The sequence below is a fragment of the Haliaeetus albicilla genome, chromosome 4 (assembly GCF_947461875.1).
Source record: "Haliaeetus albicilla chromosome 4, bHalAlb1.1, whole genome shotgun sequence".
NCBI classification, from domain to species: domain Eukaryota; kingdom Metazoa; phylum Chordata; class Aves; order Accipitriformes; family Accipitridae; genus Haliaeetus; species Haliaeetus albicilla.
In genome coordinates, this window is record NC_091486.1 from 23,169,588 (window position 1) to 23,193,123 (window position 23,536).

Genomic DNA, 23,536 nt, shown 5'->3' on the forward strand with positions numbered 1-23,536 from the left:
TTAAAAAGGTAATTTTCAAAACTGAGAAAGAAAATAATCTATGGGATACAAGTGCCATTGTGTTATCTTTTCACCCTTATTTAATTGTACTTACTTTATTTAAATACATAAATATTTACAATTATATCTACCCAGTTATAGAGCTCACAGGTTTTAGCTTGATTTTCCACAACCCAGGTATCATTATTCATAAATCATGCCTTAGATTTCATGTGTCTGGGAGAACTGATCAAAGTCATTTTTAAAGACTCTCTCAGAATTGCTCTACTATACTTCCCAAAGCCACTGGTTTTGCCTGGTGTCATCTTCTACAATTGTACCTAGATCCCTCCATAGTTGAAAATGGCAGCTGAGAGGAACGGTAGGAAGGAGCTCATGCAGTCACACCGAGGTAGAGTAGAAATAAGGAAGTTCTGAGCAAGTAGATACCCTATCGAAAAGGGCCCAAATAATGGGAACTGTTTGAAGGAAGAGGGAGAAAAAAGATAAAGCTAATGATGAACTGTGAACGGTATAGTGGATTCTTTCTCTTGTGCAGTTCATGTTGTCAAATTTAATATACATTTGGTCCCACAGGCTGTGGTTAAGCAAATTGTTCTACTAGTGGTAGATCTGGTTTCAGTGGTGATCAAATAAACAATTATTGTGGTGTAAGTGGGGAATAATAGCTTCTGGCAGGGGGCGGAGAAGGAGCAGCTGCAGGCAATAATTACTAAACCCAGATGTGAATTTAATGGACTAATCCAAATAGCCAGAGTTTCAGGATTGGCAAACCTGAAATGAATGATACGCATTTTTTTAAATTTACATCTCTACAAAACCTGAAATTTTTGTGTCTGTTTTGACAGACAAAAATGTTGGCAAAGAATGATTCGGTAAAGCGTTAAGGATCTTCACAGTAGAAGCACTTGCAGGGGGGAACTGCATGATAAACTCAAATGCTGAGGTATACTTACATCAGGGTTATTTTTACTAAAGTGTTTTGCTGTTGTTTTGTTCTAAGCTAGATCACTTTGGTGATTGTTTATAGTGTCATACTGGAGCAACAAACTGCAGCACAGGGATGGGAATGAGCAACTGTGCATTGGAACCTTTTAAGTCACATCTCCGTCACAGAAACTGTTGTGAAATGGGAAAAATAAAACAGCTTTTATGAAGATAGTCCAAGGCAGACAGAGAGTAGGGTGATGGGACAGTGGGGTTTAGTTAAGGTTTGTGCAAGAGGTGGTATATACATACACATGGTGCAACAGGACTTACGTTATCTATTCAATAAACACACAAAACCTGCCTGAAACACCAGTGTCTCAGGATGTATGTTCAGATATGGAGGTTTCAGCAGTAATGGCACCTTCGGGAGTACTTGCTCTTGGCTGTTTCTTCCTTCCCCTATGCTGTAACTCACCATCTTCTTCAGCTGTGCTGATGTAACTTGAGCAAGCTGCATCATGAACAAAGTCAAGGAACTAGTCTGTGTTTAAAAAGGTTAATTTGAGTAAGTTTGGGAACAGGTGACAAAGGAGCACTGGGGGCACAGTGGTGAAAGAGAGAATGGGAGATGCCTAATGTTAGTACTGTCAGTGAAATCGTGTGTTGTGTAATGAGAAAAACTGACCTGTAAAATGTGCTGTGACACAATGGAGAGCAAATATGAAATTTGGTTATATCCTAGAGTGTAGCCAGAACAAATAGTAGAATTCTGCTTTCTTATCACGAACATCAGAAGCTGTGTATTACTCTGACCTTTCTGCAGGCTAGGATTTGTGGGCTGTATTTCTCATCCTGCAAATACTGAAGAGAATATAAATTTGCCCTAGTTGATTAAGCCTTTGTTTAGCTGTATCCTTATCCCTGTGTCTCAAGTTTTCTGTATCTGACAGTTTGAAGAGGTGTGAAGCTCAAAACTTCCACTTTCTTTATGGAATTTCTAACTCTATCATCAGTTGGAGTTAGCATCAAACAAACATTTTAAGTGTCTCTAGCTGAGAGAAGAGGGGAAGGGGAGCATATATGTGAGGAAAGGCCATAAGCAAATGCTCCTCGTTTCAAAGTAGAACAGAATTTTCTATTCCTCTGTATCCATTCCCAAAGAAGTGATTCCTGTATAACCTCTATCAGGAAGAGGATGCAGAATACAGAAGCAGAGTTGCTGAGCTGTCAGCTGATAGACAGCTCTGGTATTGGCACAGAGAGAGGCGCAGCCCAATTACCTTGGACTGGAGGAGAGGTCAATTCCATGGAGAAAGTTGAGCAATGCATTTTTCATTTTTCATTTTGATACATGTTTATATTGCACTGTGCAGTTTATTTCCACCTCCCCCCCCCCCTTTTTTAAATGGATACAGCATACAACTATAATACATTTGAATAATTTTAGATTACTTTTGTCCCATCTGAAATTGTTCTTGCTTTCATTTTATTCAGTGCTTCTGTGGCACAATTTTCTGTAAGGTCAGATTTATTGAGCTTTCATATGTGCATTGGGGATTAACAGGATGGGCAATTTCCATAAAACACATTTCTAAACACATTTTATAAATTCAGTTTCGGTGTCATAATGAAGAAGTTGCTTAGGCTCTTAACAAATGACAGAGCAGTTTTTAAATGCTTCATATGCTGCAGCGCTTGACGTAAACGGAAGCAGCTTATCTAAAACCCTGACACTTAATGTAGCTTTACTTCTCCCAAATCATATGAAATGAATAAATTAGACAAAGAATTTAGTTGGTCCTGCATGTGAAAATGAGTTCATTTATTTGTGATGTTGCCAGTCAATCACGGTATTCTGTATATATAAGAATATTTCCTAATTTTGTCAGAACTGGTATTTGACCTAATTGTTACATGACTGTTAAATGATATTGATGCTGATACCCCTCTCGGAAAGAGGTATTCGACTAAATGTGCAGAGGGAGTTAATCTTTTTTTATCCTAATGTTATTCCAAATTAATTTTTTCCCCAAATTTTATATATAAATCAAAAACTAAAGGTGAGAAGTAATTTAAGAGATGTCCATGGCTTTAAAGTCATTACATAATGAGGGTTATTTTAAAACTCAGTGTCATAGATCATAAAATAGAACTAGCCATAGGTAAAAGTAGAATTAGAGAGACTTAGTGAGATTAGCATCTTCATTGTCTGTATAATTTTGAAAATGAGACTTGGTAGTGTGATACAAATTTTTGCCCCCTTTGTCTCCTTTAGGATTCAATATACTGATTTTTAGAAATTTGTTTTTTGTTTAGGATGCTCCCATATATAAATATGTATATTTATCTACGTTACAGTGTTTTAAAACAATCCTTTTATGAAATGATTGATTATAGCAAAAGTGTTTATTCTGTAGCTCTTTGGGTTCATTAATTCAAAAGGACCAGTTAGACCGTGTTTTCTGTGACTTCATTTTATATGACCGATCAACCAATATATATGTGCTCATTCTCGCAGTTGAGAGTGTTGCATAAAATGACCAGAAACTTTAGCCATGTAATAAAACTATTGTTTCAGAATGTGCCTTACTGAGCTGGGAGACAGGGGAAGGAGAGTAGTTAGAAAACATATAGTTGGGTAACACACTTAGTATGACGAAAAGTGTTCTTTTAATCCTCCTCTTATATGACTGCTTCTTCATGTTAAAATTCTTGTCACAGATGACTCCTAACAGTGCCTTTTGTAGAGAGAAGGCTGAGTTTTCATGAAATCAGTAGCTATATAGGGGTCTTTCTCCAAAAGCAGCATCATGTTTATGTGCCTCAGAGGTGATAAACTGCTTGGATCCCAGAGCTATTAGAAGGCACTAAGGATCTTATGCGTGCATCCACATCCCACTGCATGTGGACAACCTTTTCCAGTACGTGGTCTGCAAGAGCTCAGTTTGTCTGCTGTGTGTGTGGTAGATGGCACCAAGGGGAGTTGGTGTCTTCACAGAGGCATCAACTAAGCTATTGGAGTAGCCAGTGCCAGCTGAGTTGGATCAGAGGAAGAGTTTGGTGCTCTTGGAAGAGAGGCAGTAGTTGGATCCAACAATAGTTCACCAGTTGTGCTCTGAAAGGGCAGAGCTGAGACAGAAGAGGGTTTAAATGTCTTGTCTGTATGTTTCTTTCCTCAGTCTGATTCTGGTTGTACAGAAACTTGGGCACTTGCTGCAGGGCTTAAGAAAGCCTCGCTGGGAAACTGTGCTCCACAATGTCTTGCAGAACAGCCAAAAGGAAGAGAGTGAGGCTGTGCTTTTGGGTGTAGATCTTAATAAGGATATATGTATATTTTCAGTACAGCTATCTAGCACTTTATCAGTTGTTGTTTACCTGCAGGACAGTTAAGATTGCTGGAACAAAGCATGAAGCTGACCTTGAAACTGTAGTAGGCAGATGTGTTTTGATTTCCTGACATTCTCAGGCAGTTTTTCTGGAGGGCCCAGTGAAGTGCCACATGGCGTAGAGGCCTATAGCTGTCCTCAGTAAGGGAAGCCCCTGCCAGGAGAGGGAGAATTGTTTTCCCTGCAGTTTCTGACCAATGAGAAGAATGGCAAAAGAGGAGGAAAAAAAGATTAAAAAGCATAAGAAGCGATAGAAAGAAAATGTCTTTCCAGGAGGACAGCATTTCAATGACACAGCGATTGAAAAGAACTCAGTAGCCTGTGGTGCTTTCCTTCGCAACATTTACATCCATTTGTAAGAAGCTGTTGAGGACTGTGTTTTCCGTGGGAGATTCAGGGTCAGTTGTACTAGGGCCTCACGATATAGCTCCTGTAGTAGTATAGATAAATATCTCAAACAGATATCTCCTCCTCAGTTACTCCATTGGCATTCAACAGCCGAACAGCTAGCACCACCACTGTTTGCAAATGGGAATAAGAACCCAAATAGCACTTTCTTCTGTGAATGTTGCGGAAGGGGGGAGGTGACAATGGAGGATGCATATCGCATTGTACCAACTGCTCCTGCTTGAGATCTCCTACACGTTCCATATCAATTAAAGAGGAGAGAATGATATTTTTTTTTTTTTTGCCATTTTGATTTTTTGCCTTTTTGACTCAGAACCTACAGAATATTGTTGGTTGGAGTATTGTTGGCTATTCCTACACAAAACTAGAAAAATACTACTTCCTATCTGCAAATATTTTCTGCTTTTAAGTATAAGTCTACAAGGTGATGTTAATTCATTCAGTGAATCTCAATAGTTCAAAAGTTTGCAGTATCTCTCTATGTGCTTATTTGCTGTCGTCCTAGCCATATAGGGTTTTTAATAAAGACTGTGTGTAAGATTGCATAATCCCACCTGTGATGGCTGCTTGAGTCTCCATTTCTTTACATAGAGAAAAGAAATACCTTTTCTAAGGTCTCAATGTTTTCCAATAGGAGCAATCCCTGTAATTTGAGGATTCATTGTTGTTACAGCATGGATATATGTATACTTGTGAAATGCCACGCTTTGAACACCAATTAAATTATTATGTTACTACGCCGTGTATTTTCTTGTGTTAGAACGTAAGGTCTAAAAGTGAAATACTGGATGTTCCTTCAATCTGTACATAGAAATAACTAGTTCAGGCAGTTTTGGAAAGTTTTAAAATACTTTAACAAGCATCAGGTACCCAAATGGTAATTTCCTCACGAGTTATTACAATCCATTAGTAACATTAAACGGTTTTAAAATCGAGATCAGTTAGCAAATTGTCAGGTATTTGGCTTCTGTAAGCTTGATATCAAATGTAATACTATTTAAAACAAAAAGAAAAATAAAATATGAAAATGAAAAATGGCTTTATAGTATCAGAAGTGATTTTCTTGGGTTTTCTTTCCAGGCTAAGTGAAGAGCAGCCAGAAGTTCCTGTGCTTTACAGAGATGTCTCATCCCTTTTGCTTATCCAGATTTTAACCATGCCTCAACCATTGCACAAAGGTATGTTACAAAAATACGTATATTTAGATGATTGTGTATATGAGGCTGCATTCATGGTGATTTCCAGGATGGTAAATCATAGCTGGTCTACTGTGTATTCTAAAATAATGTTTTTGCCTTATCTACAGAAGGTGGCATTGAACAGAAGTTTTTGTTGCAGGTTGACAGGCTTATCTGTGTCCCCTGTCTTCTCACCTTATCAGTCAGCCTATTCAGTAAAGATAGAAGAGCTGAGCAAAACTACGAAGTACTTTTACTGAAGGAAAAGTGTCCTTTGTTTGACCTTCATCTCTTGGCTTAGAGGGGCAGCTCAGTAGTTGAAGTTGAACTGAGTGAACTAAGGGTGAAAGATTGTAATTTAGTTTGAATTTCAGAGTTTAAATTGCAGCAGTCTTACATAATAGGAGGTTGTATATGAAGATGGTAATTGCTGTAATGCAGCAACTTCAATAGAGAGAGCATATAGTATAATTTGGAATAAATATTAAATAGATATTCAAGAACCAGATTTTTCCTTACTAAAATCAAAACTGATTTAAAACCTAAATTTCTTTTTTTCTATAAAAGGAACAGCTGAACCTGGTCCATCTTGCTAATAGACAGTGTATGCTCCAGAAGATGGTGTAGTTCAGACCCTCTGGTCTCTGGCTTGGTTATTTATAGTTTATATATTAAATAACATTATTTATATAACATTATTTAAATAATATTTAAAATATATATTATAAAATACCTTTATTTTAAAACAAGAGCAAACAAGTATCTTTTTACTACTTCACTGACAAGGAACAGAGTATCTGCTTTGGGGTCTGTGTGGCAATTTTGATGTCTACTAAGTTTTGGTAATTTGTGAATAGGTAAATACAGGGACTGCTCTTCATGCATACACCTAACTTACAAAATATAGTAGAAATTCCGTTTGTCCTTAAGGGGTGTTCAGTCTTCACTGTTGAATGTTCAAATTCAGCTCATGTGACTCTGCGTGTATCTGTTAACATTGCGGGTTGTGGTTTTTCAATTCAATGTATGTGTTTATGGATTAAGTATGTCCAATAAATTATTAGAATATGAAAATACCAGGACAATAAAGTATTTTTTAATAGGAAGCCTATTGTCAAAAAAAACTTTTTTGGTTTTTACTACAGTTTAACTTAAATTAACTTTTATTGGAAGGACTTAATAAAAGCAGTAAACAAAAGTTTAACAAGACTAACATCTTCTGAAATAACAGGGAAGGGAGTGGTGAAGCCAAAGTACAAACAGTGGTCTTTTTGTAGTTTATATTCAAGCATTGAAAAACACAATTTACGAAAGTATGCCTTATCCTAGGAAATACAACTTTCAATTAATAGTAAAGCATCCTGTGGAGAATTCTGTAACATACCACATATCAGCAGCACGTTTTGCCTTTGCTCTTAGGTTTAGCCTATGTTGCAGTTGAAAGGGAAATGGCAAGTGGCAGGCAGAAGATGAATGTAACCACTTCAAATCTACGAAGCATTAAATTGGAAATAAATTGCCATTGAACTTTCTAATTTTTGTTTCATCAAAATGGTTAGGCAGAATAAAAAAAGTCTTTCATGATTTCTTTGTCCTGAGGTGTAGAATGCAGTTCAGAAAAATAGGTAATAACAAATTTGTTTAGAACTTTTGTAATGGGTGCGTAGGTCAAAGAGTTGAATTTGATATCATTAATTCTTGGTAGAGAGCTGAGGCATGAAAAGGTAAAATGGCTTGTGCAGGGTCACGTGGCAGGTCAGTGATAGGGGTGAACAAAATCTATGTTTGACCCTACTGCTTCCTGAACTTTCTGTGCTGCTTTGGCGTGATTGTGGGGTGCAGGAGCTGTGGACTTGGCTGGACATAAGTATGCAGACAGAAGGTTGATGCCTGTGTGTGCTGACAGATATTTCCAGTATATTCCTTTAACAGTAGACTTAACTACATTGCAAAAGAGGTGGTGTTGCAGTGTAGTGCAGAATGCCATGGTAATGGTGTTAGAACACTAATAATGAAGGAAGAATCTGTAGGGTTTAGAATCCATGAAAGATTTTCTTCCCCTTTTAGCATGGATGCTCTCCAGTAATGGTACTGGTTTTGCAGCATCATTTATTAGGTATGTTGATGTATTCATAAAAACCCTATTTTATCCTTACAGGAAACTAAAACTGTTAATCAACTATTAAATCTTCTTCATGTTCGTACTCAAAATCCTTTTTGTTTACACAGTGTGTTTTAAAAATACCCAGTGCTCTGTGAGGAGGACCCAAACTTCATCTCATGCCCTTCAGATATAGCACTAGGAATTGCATTAACTACCCTATTATCTGTTGGATGGGTGTTGGTATCTTTTTTCAGTCCAACATCGATTAAAGCAATAAAAATGCCGTTACTGTTCAGCCTCTTCATTCAGAGAGGAAAATTGATCTGAACACATCACAAAGAAAGAACACTACAAATTAATTTTTTTTTTTACAGGGGAAACTTTGTGGTGGAGGTCAGAGCATTTACAAGCACTTCGCAATTTACAAAGAAGGGAATGAGGAAGATAGTGTGTACCTCCTGTGTAGTGTAACCAGCAAATTAAACACTGTGTTCAAGATACTAAAACCATTTGTGATTAATTTTTTTTTTGTTTGACACTAGAACATTTTAAAGCCTTTTAAAGGCTTCATATGCTCAGCATTCTGAAATTGTGCAAGACTAAACACGTAATAATCCACATAGGCGTTTCTGGTTTAATTCTGTGGCAGTTGTGTAGAGGATGGACAGTGTTCATGGTGTTGTGAGTTGGGACTCTAGAAAATGAGCATTTTCTGAACCTCTAGCTCCTTTCTTACAGAAATAGAAAATGGTGTTGCATATGAAGAAAGGCAGTACAGAAATGGAGACAGTGGCTCAGTAGTTAACAAAACTTAAATCTGTCCTCGTAAATTGAATTCAACATCCTCCACCACCCCTTTCTGCAACACAATTTCTATATGCTGAACAAGTAATTTAATTCAAATTGGACATTCTTCTTTGTTACCATCAATTGTAAAAAAATTTATTTTCTCGGTACCTGACTGGGGACTCCTGTGCCCAGATTTCTAGAAGCACAGAGTAGCTTCCAGTGATTTCAGTTTCTGCTTTGCTTTGAACGTAGAAAATATCATACTGTTGCAAAGTATTTAAAAATTGGGGACTGGGTGAGCCTGGGGCTAGTAGGCGCATAGAATTTGGTGGTCAACTGGCCATCAATTGCCTGACACTGTGCTTGGTGCCACATATGCAAGGAGGGTCATGCAGCAGCATGGGTGTTTGCCAACATGCTGTTACACAGCTTGGCGTTGCTCTAACATAGGCCACAGTGCTGCTTTTATGAGATCCACGATTTGGGCGTGGTGGATGTGCTCCAACTTGAAAGCTGGTTTTAAGAGTTTAGCCAGACCTCTGTGGACTGTGGGAAAGGTTTTCTTCTCTGGTGTGTAACACCTAAATTCAGACCCTTTTTTTGTAATTCTAATAAGGCCCAGATGCTGAAGAACCTGACCTGAATGTTCTGACACATTCTTTTTCTATAGAGTTTCAATGGCATGCAACAAAAATACAGCAAGCAGCACTCAGGCGAACACTAGCACTTTTTCTTTAATGATTGGATAAGGATCTTGACTAAATATAGAATGAATGTAATCAACTTGAATAGTATCCAATTTCAATGTGGAAGTTGAAGTTTTTATCTGTATCCTAGAACTTTCAATATACCGTTCATGGATTATCTGAAGTTCAGTGCTGTCTCCTTTTGTTCTGAAGTTATTTTTTCAAATAACTGTTCAAGCTTTAGATTAAGAAGAATATTTTCAAACATTATTTATATAAAGACGCCCTTCTGAATTCACTACAAAAGATCCTAGGTCCTTAATTTTGCATTTAGTTTGCTTTGTGGATTTTTTCCGCAGTCATTGCCTGCCAGCCTATATCATCTAATTTGATATTGAAATTAAAAGATGCATATTGTTAGTAATACACTTATTCATCTGCACATTTCTTGCACTAATGTTAAAATTAGAGTTATAGAAGTGTTTCCTGTATAAACTTTATTTTTAAGGGGATTTGTTTAACGTATATAATGGGATGGGATGCTGTGAAGTAATTTGGTTCCAAAAAGTTTTGTTTAAAAAAGTTTTAAAAATAGGAACATAAAAGCATTTCTCAATATTATTCAAAAATAAGTACAAAAATTCTGCATTAGCCTCTGTTTTTATTATAACGGCCTAGCCATAATAATATAACTTATAGACTGTCAGAATATCAGATTAGGTTTTTTATGTACAAACACAGAAGTCCTAACTGCGTTTTAGTGCAGAATGTTGCACAGTATTTCATCTGCAACAGAAGGGACTGACAGCATTTACACAGTTTACTCCATGGCATACAAATATACTAGCAATCTTTAGAATTATTAAATCAAAAAGGTGATGTAGCAAAACCATAGCCTTCACTGGGGGGCAGCACGAAAATGCTACGCAGCCCCCACGCACGCACTGTGGAAAGGCAAATAAAATTGCTCTTTGCAGTAGACAAGAATGTAACAGCTCTAGCGTTATGGATACCTACAGCTGTCAAATAATTTGCATTTTACAAATAAGAGAGAACACATAGTAATGAAAGATAATTGATCCTCTGGCTGATGTTTTTAGTATGTCTCCCACGGGATGTTTTTGTGACTACAAAATACTTGCTTTCAAAGCCTTGGCGCTCATTACACAGCGTGCTGCCTCTGAGCTGCTCCTGTGATATTTTCCTAAAAAAAGTAAGACGAAGTTTGTGCAGAAGTCAGGACTTTTTAAGGGTGACCCAGATGCGGGAGTGTTCTTTGTCCAATTGATGAATTTGTTCAATTCTGCGTTCTCCAAAAATTACATTCTCCAAAAATGCAGTTCATAGTCATTTATGAGTGACATACATGTAAGTAAATACAAGGACATTAATTTATTTTAAAAAACATGATATACTCTAGATATAATATTTCTGGTGAATTGAACAATTAGTATTCAGTGGTGGAACAATTAGTATTAAGATGGGGATGGGGACGAGGAGTAATTATATTTAACAAAAAACAGATTTTAAAAAAGGTAATAGTTTTAGAGGGTGCTAGGACACCCACCATTGAGCACTGTGTAATCACCTCAGCAGAACAGAATAAGAACTAGAAGGTGAAGTGGGCTATGGCAGACTGGTGAATGTTGACCAGCAGTCTAGTTTTGCTGCTGTAAGTGCAGTGGTTTTCACTCATGCTTTCACACTGTAAAATTGATCTCTATTGCTTGTACCTGCTATTGATGGAGATAGAGCTCAGTACTTGAGTTCAGTTCTAGCTACAATTATAGACTGTAGCTCGCACTGAAGAGGCAGTTTTTACAATTCTGTGAGCATGTGGTTAAATCTTGTAAATCTCAGTCCCAGAAAATTTACTAAAAGCTTGCCTGCTATTATTCCTCAGGAGGAGGATTGCTAAGAAAATGGAGGTTTCAGCAGAAGAAAAAAGTACAGCCTAGAGATGTAATGGGATCTGGTGAATTCTCCTTCCGGGGAAATGCAGAGAGGAAAAATCATTATAATGCTACCTGCTGTAGAATGGGGCGGATGAAATATAGTAGCGTTTGTTGTCATGTTTAACATGAGCTCCATAGGAAGATAATACAGAAAAAAGTACACTTTTAATTACATAGTTACAAATGATCATTTAGGTGCTTAAATTGTGCATATTGTATATCCTCCGTGACATTAAAAAGTTTCAAAATCCATGTCTGTGTTGATTTATAAACATTTGTTACATAAAAAAGCAATTGTTATTTCACAAATTTAATTATGTACTCAAGTCCTGACTGTGTGTGTTTTAGAACCCAGTGGTGGGTTTTGATATTAGATACAAGAAAGGAGAAGCAAGGAGTTTCATCTCCCTTACCTCCTTTTTAATTTTTACATACAAAGCTCGTTTAAATCCTTTGGGAAGAAAGAATGAATTTAACCCAATTTTTGTGAGGTGCTTATGTAAATAAAATTGTTTTGCTTGACTTCAAAGCCTGAGAGGACTTTTTAGAACCCTCATTTTTGTATACATTGTTTTAGATATATATTATAGTTATGTTTGTGCTTAACAAGTGGTATAAGTGATGATAAAAACTTCTTTGATCTGCCTAGATTTAAAAAAAATCAGATTATTTGGGATGGGAAAAAGAACCTAAAGTAAAAAGAGAAAAAAGGACTGCTACCAGATCTTCATTTCAGAGAATGATCACATTCACCTTTTCTCCTTTTCCAGTTTTAGGAAGTCTTATTTTGCCTCTGTTGCTAGCTTCCGCCAAAAGATTTCAAAGCCTTTCTCCTGCAGCCTACATGTAGGAGATAATAATCCTTTAAATATTATGAAAAATTGTAAACAATAAAGATCTTGCAAAAACAGGTAATTTCTAAAATGACAGTCTGTCTTTTGTCCTCTTCCTGTATTCACATGAGGTCCAGTAAATAGGTACTCACTGAAGAGTGATCTGCAGCAAGTCTTGTATGGCTGGATCCATATCTGGAAGTGAAGGGGTAGAAACTGAAGTATGCTAAATGTCCTTCTTGCAGTGATTTCTTTGGGAGCTTAATTTTTCCAGTATTTGTATGAATGTAACTTACCCCAGATGGTTTAATCATTGCCAGAAGAGATGGTAGGATATGCATTTGCTTACGTCTACAGCGCCCAATTAGTTGTAGCTATCAGTAATCAGTAGCTTAACTTGATGTAACGTTTGGACAAAATAGAATTTTCTCATATCACCGGGTCGCTAGGAGGAAGTCACTGCTGATCAGGATTAAGATGAACATATAAAGCAGTGTAAAGTTACTTGCCCTTTACTTGTTCTGTTCACTATGGCTGCCAAGTAATTTCTGAAAGCCAGTAAATGTATTTATGTTGTTTTGTATGTTTTGGGGGTTTGTACTTTTAGTATAGCGCTTCCTTTTCATTTGAGAAGCATAATTTCCATAACTAGAGACTCTGTAATCAGTATATTTGCTAAAAATATCAAGTGTTTAAAAATGACTTACTTTGTTTTACAGAACACTTCACCTGCATTATAAAAGTGCTGTTCACTTTATTGTATACTCAAGGCTTGGCAGCACTTTCTGTTAAATGCAGTGCTGAAGATAGGATGGCATGGAAAGAGTCAGGAGATCTCAAAAAGGTTGGTTAATTTACTAAAACATTTATGAAATTTTGCTTCTGTATTTCTGGTTAAGAGTGTAACAGATACATTTGCTTTGCATATAATAATTTGCTTCTGCTTCACATAAATCCAGTAATTTTTTTCTGTGTGCGCAATTTTTGCAGGTTTTGGTATGTGATGAGACTTAAAAGCTTCACAATGAATATCTAGTTCCAGAACTGAGTTTTAGATTTGAGGCTGTATCTCTGTAGTTTCAGTCCTGCGTTTGTTGCAATGGTATTGAGTAAATGCAGCTTTCCTTCCTGTGAAATTGAAGCCTTCCTAAATAAACCATGGGTTGATCTGATGCACTCCTTTACAGTAAAAGCAGGCAAGCTTGTTGGTGGGGGAAAAAACTCTTGTCTTTTTCTTATTTGTTCATGTGACTTGTGGCTAGCCATACAAATTTCTCTCAATATGTGGTCTAGAGTGCTCATGTGATGAAGCGGCAGAGAAGGAAATTTGTAGGCTAGGCAGGTAGGTATTTCACTATCGTTTCCTTGCATTTTGATGGTATTTACAAATAAAGTGAAGGCATGTCTTGCTATTTCAGTTCAGCTGATTGAATGCCAGTTCCCACCAAAAGATACAGTTCCCTGCACTGGCATTCATTTAATCCTTCAATTAGTTTTCTGCTCCATGGATTGATTTCCCAGGTCAGAGGAGTGCCAATGCCAGACCATGGGAAAGGATGAAAGTGTTGGGGCCAGGAGAGGAAAAGGGTAGAGGAATACCCCTTTATACAACAGCTGGGTCTTAGAATATGTTGGCTGTAAAATGAAATGCATGCTGAGAAGCATGACCTGCTTTTCACATGTAAGTTAAGATTTGTCATACTGGTCAGTCACAACTCCAAGGTATTAAGGACAAAGTATCTGCTGGCCAAACTCCTACTATGTGGAATTTTTCTTTCTGGACTTGCATTAAGCATTTGAGATCACTGGGCAGTACTGCATTTTGTTGGCTCCCTCTCCACCCCCTTCTTTCAATATATTGTCATTTTCTTAGAATTTCAAGAACATTTGCTTGAGAGTGTTGCTGGTGAGGGTTTTTTTTTTTTTTCCATTTTTCTGTTTACTTAAGTGATTCCCAAGCATTAGATAATTCTGGAGTTTAAAGTTTGTGGCAGAAAGCATATAAATAGGTTGAAGTGTTACAGCTTATATTCTTTCATAGTCCATATGATAAACATGGACTGCCTTTTTCTTAGTAGCAGAGGTTGCAGTTTATCTGAACATATATTTACAATGCTTAATTTTCTGTCTACAGTGAGAGATTTTATTGTATGAAAATAGACTTAGGGCATGTGGTAGGTGGGCTTGCTCCCTATTAATACTAAGATGTTTTCTTATAGAAGCATGTGAAAGCATTTGCTTTACATAAAGCACTTTGTACTTCAGGGTTGCAAATTATGATAATGGCTCAGATAACGGATTTATGAAGTAGCCATCTCTCTTGATATTAAAGACAGTCCATTTTAGTGGAATTTTCACTAGTGTGCCCGTCTTTGATGGATGATAAGGCCAAGTGAGAAATAGTAGCACATTAAACAGTATGTTACTGTGAATGGATGTTGTGACTTAGTGTAATTCAAATAACACAACAGATTAACTTCTGTCAGTTTGAGGATTTTGACTTTTCTTCTGTGAGAAGCCCATTGAAGGCTGACAGTTTTCCAAGTGGGGAGAGCAAAAGAGGTAGGAGGTAGATTAGGAACACTGTTCCCTGCTGCATATGTGCTATACTGACAGCATCTCTCACTCTCCCTTGGAAACATCCTCCTCCTTCCTCTTGTCTGTCTCGTGTAGATCATCTGTGTACAAAGGTCCAAGTTCTGACAGCAGCTTGGCAGTATGTGCTTGGGGTGATCTCTGCATGATCCTTCAGAGACTCCTACGCTTATGTTACTGCCACAGCTTACTTCCTTCTTGGCTTCCATCCCACCCCAGTGATAATCCACCCCAAGTGCAGAAGCTTAGCTAAAGTCCCACATGCAAGTTTGCCCTTCCCTGCATGTCTTTCCTATTTCCTGCTCCTCCTCCTGCACAGTGTTGCTGCCTGGACCCTGTATGTGTGTGAAAGACCTCTGAGCACTGAGCATCAACCAGTGGTAATCACACAGCTCCCTGTTCCTCTCTCCCAGCCCTTTGGCAGCTCTTCTGTTTTTGAGCCTAGCCATAGTCCTCAGATGAATTCTTTCTCTTTGCATGTCACAAGGGAAGCTGGTTTTTAATTTAGGAATCCAAGTTCGTTCTTTAAAGTTTCTTGAGGGCCAGATGGTTTAAAACATATAGTTCAGGCTGGCTTTTTCTTAAGTGCTGATAATATTGACATTTTGATCCCAGGATGACTACACAGATCACACCTTACTTAACTTTTGTCTGTGGATAATGCCAAGTGAATCTATTTCAGTTTGGTATTGGAGACATTAAACACAAGCTGAAGTGTTTCCTCTATATTCATGCCAAATGATCCAACAACATTAAGAGTTCAATTTCTCAGCAGGGCTGAGAGGTGGATATTCTACTTCTGATTCCCAACTTCACTCTCATTACCTTTGCAAGGTGCCTTATGGTGTCATAAGAAGCACACTGTAAATGCCTGTGGAGTAAACTTCCAGGAATAATGTAGATGAAAGGTTTGTCCTAACTGCCTTCTTAAATATATGTTGCCTTCTGGTTCTTAGACTATGAGCATAAACAGCAAGTCTGCCTTCCCTATGCTGAAAGGTGAAGACCCCATCTAAAATTAACAATTATAATTGATGTCGAAATGCAATAAAGAAACCAACTGATTAGTTATGTACATTGTTACGTACCGAAGTTCTTATATATTTAATCTCATGTAGTTGCTTTGGAATGTTTTTTTAAAGAATCCCAGTAATGTTCCACTCCCTTATTGTTTGTTATATTGATGATATACTAACAGAGCTCAAAATTCACATCCATTTATGTATGTTTTTCCTGGGTAGAATTTACTATGACTTAGAAGAAAAATACCTATGGGAATACTGCTTTCTATCTCTGATGGCTTTCTATAATTGTTGCCTTTAAATGTAAATGCTATGGCACAAAGCTAAGTAGCTATCTATTTTTTACACTAAATATTTTTTTCCATCTGTAGTAGATATTGTTCATTCCAAACACAACTTTCCATTTTCTGATAGACTCATTTCAACTTAAAATATATAGCAAGCGTTTTCTAACTCATTCTGGTTGGTACGTTTTACAGAGTTACTTCTCCCCCTCCCTCCCCCCGCCCATTAGTTGTCCTAGAATTCAAATTCTGTCAAAACACTATGTATCCATAAAGTGATTCTTCCTAATTTTAAAGTAAGCATTTTTATACTCACAGAAAAAACATGGGGAATGCAACATCATTAAAGTGGTTTTATATAACACTCAGTTTAGAACATATGTAATTGAAGCAGCAATTCACATTTCACTCTGTGAGCTAAATGCAGTCCCTTTCTGTAAAACTTTTTTTTTTCTTTTTTTTTAACCAGTGTGTGTCTTTGTAGGTCAAAATTCATGTGTTGATCAAAAGGAAATGCACTTAATCGCTGTTACTATTACAGGAACTTTCTCTCCTTTTCATGACCAGTGCATTTTAGATTTCTTTCCTTCTTATTTGCAGAATACATCCAGTGGAGAAAAATCTTGGGAAGTATTGCTGGGTCATGTGATTAGTGAGCTGTCTAAGGGAAAGATATATGAAGAAGGAGAGACTGAAGAATTAAGAGTGGTATTGGCAAATCTCTTGAGAATTTATCCAGCATGTCTGCTTTCTGTCTCTTATTTAATTTTTTCGACCTTGTTGTTATATGATTTTTCTCTGATCTTGCTAAAGACTGCAGTACAACTCTTTATTTTCTAGATCAAAGCACATCCCTTTGGGACAGTTTGCCTGTGTAAATCTTTCTTTTATTAATATCATATGTGGCCAGTGCTGTGTTGAGAAAGTTATTGATAAATACTTCTTATAATTGTGGGTTTTGATCATATGTGTGAAAGAGCTTTCAGAAACTTGGAAAACTGGATATTTAAGTAGAAAAAACATTTGTCAAGGGGGAAAGAAAACCCACAGAGTTCTTTCAGAGTATTAGTGAAATGCTGGCCTTTGGAATGTATGTTTGATGCAGTGGTTTATATAGTATGCTTAAAAAACATTGGATTCATATTGGAGTTTCTTACATAGGAGCAACTTATCTGGGGCAGAATTTAGTAATTTCTTCCTTCCCCTGTAGGTAAATCCTGATTCTGTAGAGTGCTATCTGCAACAGTTCTGCCTGCCTTTCCTCAGGATCACAAGCCTTCTTCAACACCATCTTTTTGGAGGGGATTTACCTAGTTGCCAGGTACAAATTGAGAGGGGTACACTCAAATGTTTCCATTTAAAAACTAGAGATAAAAAAATTAGAGTTTTAAGGTGTCTTTTTCATTGTATGTATTTTCTGTCCTAAGATTTTTATTTTTTTATATTGTATTTTATAGCATTGCTCTGTAGCATTGTCTGTCTTCTGTCAATTTGTTTTCAAGGCAGTTTCCCTGAAAAATGGTACTATATTCTTAAAATTCAGCAAATACACGCTTATTTTATCAAGTCGTAGATGCCTGTCTCATAAAATACCAACATACTTTTAAAACTTGACCAGCATTTGCAGAGATGTCATAATTTCCACACAGACTGGAATTCAGTCCTGATTTTGCTTAATGCCTGTTAATACTTGGACTTTATTCTCAGAGACATTGCATCAGTGGACAATTATGTTTACATTCCGTGACTGATTTAAGTGGAGTTTGCTGCAGGTCAGCTCTCTCATTTCCTTGTCTCAAAATCATCTCATCTCTAAAACAGCTACAAGCCAGTTTGGGGTGCTAAACAGGAAGAAAATTATTGGGGAGTTTGGGGTTTTCTGTTTCTGTTTGTGTTTTTTGGATTTTGTGGTTTTGTGTGGGTTTGTTGGGTTTTTTTCTGACCAGTTTTCTTGTATTTTGAGAATCCAGTTTGAGGTAATCTGGAAAAAATGGAAGCTTTTCTGTGTCTCTCAACATGACTATTGGCATCATTGTACTAGAACGTCTTTACTCTTTTTTTTATTGGAATGGATACATTTTTAATAAACTATATACAAATTCAGAGTGTAGGCATTAATCTAAACCTCTCTGGTTTTGTACCTAAAAGGAAGATGAAGAATTCACAGTTCTTGCAAGCTGCCTGGGTCTATTACCATCTTTTCAGTCAGCTCATCAGTTCACCAGTGCCTCTTGTCTTGATTGGCCAGTGCCAGCATTTGACATGGTATCACAGTGGTGCTCAGAATTGGTTTCATTTGCAGATAAACATCCAGATCAAGTAAAGGTATGTAGCAAAATTACTTTTTCCAAAGTAGTCCTAATGTGGAAGCAGCTATTTATTGCTTGATTCACTATGCACATACACTGTTGTTTTGGATAAGGATCTGAGAACCTGACTTGTAAATGAGAGAGAAATTGTAATCAGAAATATTAGTTAGTGGATATGGTTTGGATTGGTTAAAAACAAGAAGGAAAAAAAACTATGTGGTTTTTATATGATTGCTGGAGAAAGAAAATAGAAATGCTCTCCTTGGATGATACTAAGTGTACCCATATCTTCTGCACCTGAAACCTATCAAGGACATGTCATAGAAACTTCGTCTTTTAAGGAAATACTTATCTGTGGTTTTTCTTGCCTGTTGGACATTGTTGATATTTTTGAGCATCTTCAGTTGCAATACTGAAAAAAAATCAAAAGGATAAAAGCTGTGTAATAGTTGACTGATAAAAGATGGTACAGCTTCTCTGAAGGTTAAAGAAACAATACCAAGACTTGAATCAGTGCAATTGGAATATCAATTGTGAAATGGAAATGTTTCAACATTACTGCATTGTTTTTATGAAGAAGCTGTATTTCAACAATTCAAGTCCCCCTCTCCTAAGTTTATGGTGTCAAAGAGGCAAGCCAGATGCATTCTTCACTTTGCAACATGATCTGCACCTGTGTTTGCATGTTTGCAGGCATGAATTAGGCTGTTGTGAATGAAAATTTGAATACTCTGATTAATCTCAAAACACAGTTGCTGCCAATCTGATAGGCATTTGAGAGAGATTGCAGTGAAACTGTGATAGCGTTCTTTCCATGATTGAAAAGGAACTGGGTACAAATGCAATTTTCCTTTTTTTTTTTTTTTTTTTTTTTAAGTTAGGTTTTGAGGTCATACACACTTCAAAAAAATTTTACACTTTGCAAGAAAGATCCCATCTGACCTCTATGCCCATCAGTTTTATAAACCCAGTAAAAATGAGTAGGTTGAGGGAAAACACATCACTGTCTAAAAACAAACAAAAAAAACAACAACAAAAAAAAAACAACAAAAAGAACCATAAAATTGGACAGTGTTTTTAAGAGCAAAAGAGTTAGGCTTTGAAACCAGTATTTACGTAGCGCCTGCCTTATAAAAAGTTTGTGAGTACTGTTAAGTTCTTAATGGCCTCAAAATTTATGTGTGCCACACAGTTTTGAAAATCATAGAATCATAGAATGGTTTGGGTTGGAAAGGGCTTTAAAGATCATCTAGTTCCAACCCCCCCTGCCATGGGCAGGGACACCTTCCACTAGACCAGGCTGCTCAAAGCCCCATCCAACCTGGCCTTGAACACTTCCAGGGATGGGGCTTCCACAGCCTCTCTGAGCAACCTGTTCCAGTGCCTCACCCACCCTCACAGTAAGGAAATTTTTCCTAATTACTAATCTAAATCTACCCTCTTTCAGTTTAAAGCCATTACCCCTTGTCCTATCACTACATGCCCTTGTAAAAAGTCCCTGTCCAGTTTTCTTGTCAGGCAGATGTCCTCAAATACCAAATACTGAACCTAACTTCAGTACTGGTTTTGAAAGTTTTAGTCTAAATTTTAGCAAGGAGACAGCTTTCATAGTCAGTGCCAGCGTTTGGCAACAGTGTGTTGATGTTGCCAAGACAACTTAGCATAGCCAGTGGGAGTCTTCCCTGTAGATCACTCTTAATCCTCTTGTTTTAGCTATGAAGAATTTTGCGCTTAAAAAGTGTCACGCTTAGAAAACGACCTTGGGAAAAGGCTCATGCCCATTTTGCACCTGTTACAAAAGATGAAATGTGACTACAGTTGGGGAGGGTGTTCAGCCAGAGGCTGGTGACTATTGCAAGGTGACTTTTGACTTCTAAATTTGTGAAATGCAGAAGAAGAGAGAGATTTTTAAACTGCATGCTTCCTTTCTTTGGTAACCATTCTCTTTTCTTAGAAAATGTAAATGCATAAATGAATGTGTGGAACTGATACATTGTTCTTATCTTATCTGTAGGCTTTGCTTATCCAGGAACCTAAGTGGGACTTGCCACGCCTCCTTCAGTTGCCTGAGAATTATAATACCATTTTTCAGTATTATCACAGAAAGACTTGTACTGTTTGTACCAAGGTTCCTAAGGATCCTGCTGTTTGTCTAGTTTGTGGTACTTTTGTATGCTTGAAAGGACTGTGCTGCAAACAACAGAGTTACTGTGAATGTGTACTGGTAAGAGAATTAATTCAAATTCTGTAATTGATATTCACACTCATGGATAGTTTTTTAACTCCGTTGCTCAGTTTTGATGGTTTTCTTTCCAAAACGTGTTTATATAATCAAAGAATCATAGAATAATTTGGGTTGGAAGGGACGTTTAAAGGTCATCTATTCCAAACCCCAATAATAATGTTTAGTGCTTATTTCTGATAGACGGACCTAGACTGGATTCTAGAGAGCAATTTATTTACCCTTTTAAGCCCATAACCTATTTCACCTGTTTGAAAAACTCTTACAAAGCCATTGTGTATAATGTTGATGCATGGTTTTGATTCATAACTAATTGAAATTTGTCTACATTCTGATTGTTCATATATTGTTTTAATTTGCCTCTTGTTTTGTTTCCTTGCTTTCTGTGTACATAAGAATATCAATGTATGGGGCTTTTTTTTTCCTTTTTATAGAGTACTTTCTGATATACCTGACCATCTACCAGTGATCTACAGACTATAGCTAGATAAGCATCATTTTAAGGCCTTTGACTTTAATTCAGGAGCAAAGTTTTCTAGTCAGCATATATGTAAGTTCTTTCAGGAACCCAAGTGGGACAGCATCTAGTATTGTTTTCCCTTCTATGGTAAAGGTTTGCTTTGAGAGCTGTTCTGTTTCCTACCATAGAACAGTTAGTAGAAGGCTGGAGCTACGTGGGCTTTACAAAACTATGAGGGGAATTTGTTGGGGGGATATTTACAAATGGGGCATAAAGTCAAGCCCAAAGAAATTTCAGAGGGATCTTGGACCTTTTTGAAATTGTTTGAACTTGCCTTTCTCTCTCATACTCCTAATATGGTGGGAGAAGAAGGGGTGGGCAAAATTTAAAATAGAATTTACAGTTTTATTTAAGGTGTCAAGCTTCATGAAAACAGAAAGTTACAAAAAAAAAGAATTAAAAATCTGTATAATTAATTACATATTAGTATAATTGATGGGATTTTAGCCGCTACTTGTAATAAAACTATATAGTAAGAGCACGTTTTTCAATTGCTAAAATGAATTTGGTTAATACAGATTATGCTATTCACAGAGATGAATGATATTGAAGCAAGCAAGAATTATTTAAAAAAAAAAAATTTTTTTTTTTTTACTATATTTGTAGAGCCATAGACTAGATCTTTGAGCATGGTGTCATGGTTTAACCCCAGCCAGCAATTAAGCACCACACAGCTGCTCACTCACTCCCCCAGGCCCCCAGTGGGATGAGGGAGAAAATCAGGAAAAGAAGTAAAACTCGTGGGTTGAGATAAGAACGGTTTAATAGAACAGAAAAGAAGATACTAATAATGATCATGGTAACACTAATAAAATGACAACAGTAATAATAAAAGGATTGGAATATATAAATGATGCACAGTGCAATTGCTCACCACCCGCCGACCGACACCCAGTTAGTCCCAGAGCAGCAATTCCCCCACCCCCACTCCCCCCAGTTCCTATACTGGATGGGACGTCCCATGGTATGGAATACCCCGTTGGCCACTTTGGGTCAGCTGCCCTGGCTGTGTCCTGTGCCAACTTCTTGTGCCCCTCCAGCTTTCTCGCTGGCTGGGCATGAGAGGCTTAAAAATCCTTGACTTGGTATAAACACTACTTAGCAACAACTGAAAACATCAGTGTTATCAACATTCTTCTCATACTGAACTCAAAACATAGCACCATACCAGCTACTAGGAAGACAGTTAACTCTATCCCAGCTGAAACCAGGACACATGGTTAGAGAAAGCAAATGTTTAGTTGTACAGACTATTGTAAAAGAGGTAATATTAAGTTTTTCTGAATACTTTCTCTTGCCATCTGTGAAAAATATTTGGTCATGCTATACAGTTTGCTATACAACAACAAATTCAAAATATTGTAGAGAATATTTTTGCTCATTTTTGTTAGGCAATTCTGTTTTTACATGATAATGAATATCCTCCCTTTTTGAGTAGGGAACCATTTTTGTATGCAGGTGTTGTTATGGCCGAACAAGACATGGAGTTCAAATTTGGTGGGAGAATTTTGGGGCAGGCTATCCTTCTGTCAAACTGTTTCTTAGTAAATAATATGCGTATGTTATTTCAAGCAAAACTAAATTTTTTTTTTCATCCTTTTTGTTATAAAGTTGACAGACACTAACAGAATCTTTGCATCTTCCCTTTCTATACCCATATTACAGCATTCTCAAAACTGTGGAGCTGGGACAGGAATATTTCTTTTGATTAATGCTTCTGTAATCATCATCATACGAGGCCACCGTTTCTGCCTTTGGGGTTCTGTTTATCTAGATGCACATGGTGAAGAAGACCGAGATCTTAGGTAATTTTTCATTATCACTGTGTTTCATCGTTGCTCCTCTGGGTAGATCAGCTTTATGTTATGCAATACATGCAATAACAGATAATAACAGATCTCTACCTTCCTTGAGTGGAAAATTCCCATTTACTTCAAGTTGAACTGACATTTTTTTCTTCCCTCTGCCCCTCTGCAAGGTGGTATAATCATGATCATTGAGTTATACATACCAGGCACTCAACAGACAGATTCCTATGTTGCTGTTCCCAATGATTTGTTCCCAACAATTCTGTGTTGCATTGGGAAACACTTCTCTCCCAAAGTTGTTGCTTGGCCTTTAATCAAATGATGCAGTTGGATTCCAGTGTAGGGGAGGAGTGTAGCTGCCATGCAACACATGCCTGAGAGAACAAGAGATGTTTTCTGGATTCTGCTATCCAAGAGGGAGGAAGGGAAGTCCCAGCAGTTACCTTATTAAAAGCAAAAGCCCCTCACCAATAAAAATGCATGCTTT

At 37.1% G+C, this 23,536-nt stretch overlaps 1 protein-coding gene across 11 annotated transcripts in view; it reads left to right on the forward strand.

Moving 5' to 3' along the window:
- The window catches only part of UBR3 (ubiquitin protein ligase E3 component n-recognin 3), a 121,108-nt gene that overhangs the window by 94,972 nt on the left and 2,600 nt on the right, over positions 1–23,536 (forward strand). For 10 of the 11 annotated variants that reach the window (XM_069781330.1, XM_069781332.1, XM_069781334.1 and 7 more), the window contains 7 exons: positions 5,805–5,902; positions 12,989–13,113; positions 16,771–16,878; positions 17,381–17,491; positions 18,319–18,495; positions 20,494–20,703; positions 22,907–23,046. In XM_069781330.1, coding sequence (XP_069637431.1) covers positions 5,805–5,902; positions 12,989–13,113; positions 16,771–16,878; positions 17,381–17,491; positions 18,319–18,495; positions 20,494–20,703; positions 22,907–23,046 — 969 coding nt within the window. The remainder of the gene's footprint in view (positions 1–5,804; positions 5,903–12,988; positions 13,114–16,770; positions 16,879–17,380; positions 17,492–18,318; positions 18,496–20,493; positions 20,704–22,906; positions 23,047–23,536) is intronic. The other variant, XM_069781331.1, reaches the window with a different exon arrangement.